Raw genomic sequence first — 3,723 nt, forward strand, 5'->3', positions numbered from 1 at the left:
TTATTAAATGAGCTAATTTAATACAATTTATGAACATTGTGTCGATTTATTTCAATGTGTGTGGAAAGAAGTTAAATTGAACATCAAATGCAGAAAACATACTCTCTGAAATAAGCTACATACTAAGATACATGTAGTGTAAATTACAAATATAAATCCTACAAAGATAATCATATCCTTTATGAGTGACAGCTTTACCAGTTTAATTACAATTGATGCTCTGTAAAAATATCGACCAGAGAGGATGCTGGCTGAAATATTTTCAGAGTTAAGATGTGTTTAACTGTCTTTTTAAACCAGGGATAAAATAAAGCATAGATCAGTGGATTCAGACCTGAATTTGTGAACAAGAACCATGTCAAAACATTTATGGTTGTGGAAGAGATTACTGTCATAGAACAGATATAGTATGGTATAAAGCAAAGCATATAAACTATCACAATGATTCCTAATGTCAGAGCAGCTTTATTCTCAGATTTCCTCCTCGATGAACCTTCCGTTACACATTTACCACCCTTCAGAGAGTTTATAGCTTTCACTTGCTGATGTACTACATAGAAAATCCTCAAATATAAAGATATGATAAGGGTACATGGAAAAATAAAAGACACAAACATATCAGTGACAAACCAGGCAAATCCCCCCACAAGAGAACACTCTCCATAACACGTGTCTGTTCTGAGTGGATTGTCAAAATATCCATTATCAATTACAAGGATAGTGTTATAAGTTGAAAAACAAACCCAGCTCAGACAGATGCTCACTAAAGTTTTAGTTGTGGTTATTTTCTGTGGGTACTGTAAAGGGTGACACACAGCCACATAACGATCAACAGCAATTAAAACTAAATTACTGAGAGATCCTGAGAAAGCCAATCCAAGGATTATCATAAACAGATTACAGAAAGTGTCTCCAAAGTACCAACACGTCTCAATCTGCCTAGAGCCCTCTACGGGTAAAAGAACTCCCATAAGCATGTCGGCCACAGCCAGAGAGAGAATAATCAGGTTTGTTGGAGTGTGAAGCTTCTTGAAGTGAGAGATGGAGATGATCACCAGCAGGTTCAGAAACACAGTCCATACTGACAGCAATGATACAAACACATACATGATATTGTATTCATATTTAGAGCGTTTTCCCTTGATACATGATGAGTTGATGGCAGGAAAGCAGTATTGAGTCTCATAGGCCATGAGTGAGTCTCCTCATGTTAGGAGTTTGTTCTGCTTTCTTTCTTGTCATATAATTTATACAGTGTCTGGATCAGATGGCCCACCCATATACTGCCCACTGATGATGTAACATTCAAATGTTTGTTTGTTTTTTAATATTTTTTTTAAATCTTTTATTTTTTTATTTTTTTTTACATTAGCTTTGAAATGCAATTAATTTCTTAAATCCAGATTAGAATTCTCTTACACTGGTCATTTTTTGTTTTTTTGCATCATTTCGTCACTGTCTTGGTATTGTTTAGTATTTCCACATGAAAACAATGCACAGGTGGAACTGAACTGAACACAGGTGTGGTGGTTTTTGCTTTAATCAGTAATCAGCCACTGTAGATCACCCTTCCTTTGAGCGGCTCCTGGAACTCATCTGAGGGGTCCCTTGGTGTGGTTAAGATGATTTCTGTGAATTAGGAATGGGGTCCAGAAATAGAGGGGTTATGTCATCCATTGGAATGCTTGAGCTGTCCATAATCCCCCCAGTTTACCCTGTAAAATATCTATTGCAATGTAATAGGTAGGCAATAACTGTCCTGTTTACAGAACACATTATCAAAAATGGTGAAATAATCTTTATACTGTACAGTGAAAAAGCTATTGAACTGAACATATGTGTAATAGAAAGGTTTCAGTTCCCAATGACATCCATTATATGGCCAAAAATACAATAAAAGTCAGTGGGAAGCGAAACTGTCTGGTTACCCACATTCTACAAAATATCTCTTACCGGTTTGGTAAGACATGAGTGCGAGGGCTTTTTACAATACAGATGTCAGGGTTCTGTCACTTCTGTCTAGTCTATTTCTTGTTCATGTCTCGTTTTGTGTTAGCACATGGCTTGTGATTTGTTTTATTTGCCATGTGCTTGAGGTTTTGTCATGTTTGGTGTGAGCACATGGCTTGTCATGTTTGTTTCCTTTATTCTCCTTGGGTTTGCACTCCTGTGCTGGTTCGTTGTCTAAGGCAGTGTTCTTCAACCCTGCTCCTGAAGGACCCCCAACACTGCACGTTTTCTTTGTCTTCCCCGGCATTTCCTCCCGTTGGGACATGCCCGGAACACCTTCCCGGGAAGGCGACCAGGAGGCATCCGGAAAAGATGCCCTCTCGATATGGAGGAGCAGCGGCTCTACTCTGAGCTCCTCCCGAGTGACCGAGCTTCTCACCCTATCTCTAAGGGATCGCCCAGCAACCCTGCGGAGAAAGCTCATTTCGGCCGCCTGTACCCGGGATCTTGTCCTTTCGGTCATGACCCACAGCTCATGACCATAGGTGAGAGTAGGAACGTAGATTGACCAGTAAATCGAGAGCTTCGCCTTGCGGCTCAGCTCTTTCTTCACCACGACAGACCGGAACATCGACTGCATTACTGCAGAAGCTGCACCGATCCGTCTGTCAATCTCCCATTCCATCCTTCCCTCACTCAATAACAAGACCCCAACATCCAGAGACTTGAGGTTTCTCTGGGCGGATCTCATCCACCCCCGGTGCCTCGCCACCGAGGAGTTTCTTGACTACCTCAGTGATTTCAGCTTGGGTGATGGACGAGTCCACCCCTGAGCCCTCTGCCTCTGCTTCCTCAGTGGAAGACGTGACGGTGGGATTGAGGAGATCCTCGAAGTATTCCTTCCACCGTCCGATGACATCCCCAGTCGAGGTCAACAGCTGCCCACCTCCACTGAAAACATCATTGGTAGGGCACTGCTTCCCCCTCCTGAGGTGCCGGACGGTTTGCCAGAATCTTTTCGAGGCCGACCGATAGTCCTTCTCCATGGCCTCACCGAACTCCTCCCAGGCCCGATTTTTTGCCTCCACGACCACCCGGGCTGCAGTCCGCTTGGCCTGTCGGTACCCGTCAGCTGCCTCGGGAGTCCCACAAGCCAGCCAGGCCCGGTAGGACTCCTTCTTCAGCTTTACGGCATCCCTTACTTCCGATGTCCACCACTGGGTTCGGGGATTGCCGCCTCGACAGGCACCGGAGACCTTACGGCCACAGCTCCGAGTGGCCGCGTCGACAATGGAGGTGGAGAACATGGTCCACTTGGACTCCATATCTCCAGTCTCCCTCGGGATCTGGTCGAAGCTCCGCCGGAGGTGGGAGTGGAAGATCTCTCTGACAGGGGATTCGGCCAAACATTCCCAACAGACCCTCACAGTACGTTTGGGTCTGCCGAGTCTGTCCAGCTTCCTCCCCCGCCATCGGATCCAACTCACCACCAGGTGGTGATCAGTTGACAGCTCCGCCCCTCTCTTCACCCGAGTGTCCAAGACATACGGCTGGAGGTCAGATGAAACGACCACAAAGTCGATCATCGACCTCCGGCCTAGGGTGTCCTGGTGCCATGTGCACTGATGGACACCCTTATGCTTGAACATGGTGTTCTTTATGGACAAACTGTAACTAGCACAGAAGTCCAATAACAGAACACCACTCAAGTTCAGATCAGGGGGTCCGTTCCTCCCAATCACGCCCCTCTAGGTGTCACTGTCGCTGCCCACG

General features: G+C 45.1%; 1 protein-coding gene across 1 annotated transcript; it reads right to left on the reverse strand.

Annotated features, from left to right (window-relative positions):
• Positions 1-206: 206 nt before the first annotated feature.
• LOC311091320 (trace amine-associated receptor 13c-like) lies at positions 207-1,220 on the reverse strand (the record flags this gene model as incomplete). Its single annotated transcript, XM_084127204.1, has 1 exon — positions 207-1,220. The coding sequence occupies exon 1, from the start codon at positions 1,191-1,193 to the stop codon at positions 207-209; it is 987 nt and encodes a 328-aa protein (XP_083983330.1). The 5' UTR covers positions 1,194-1,220.
• Positions 1,221-3,723: the final 2,503 nt, after the last annotated feature.

Source organism: Abramis brama (genome assembly GCF_963993115.1).
Source record: "Abramis brama genome assembly, chromosome: 1".
NCBI classification, from domain to species: Eukaryota; Metazoa; Chordata; class Actinopteri; order Cypriniformes; family Leuciscidae; genus Abramis; species Abramis brama.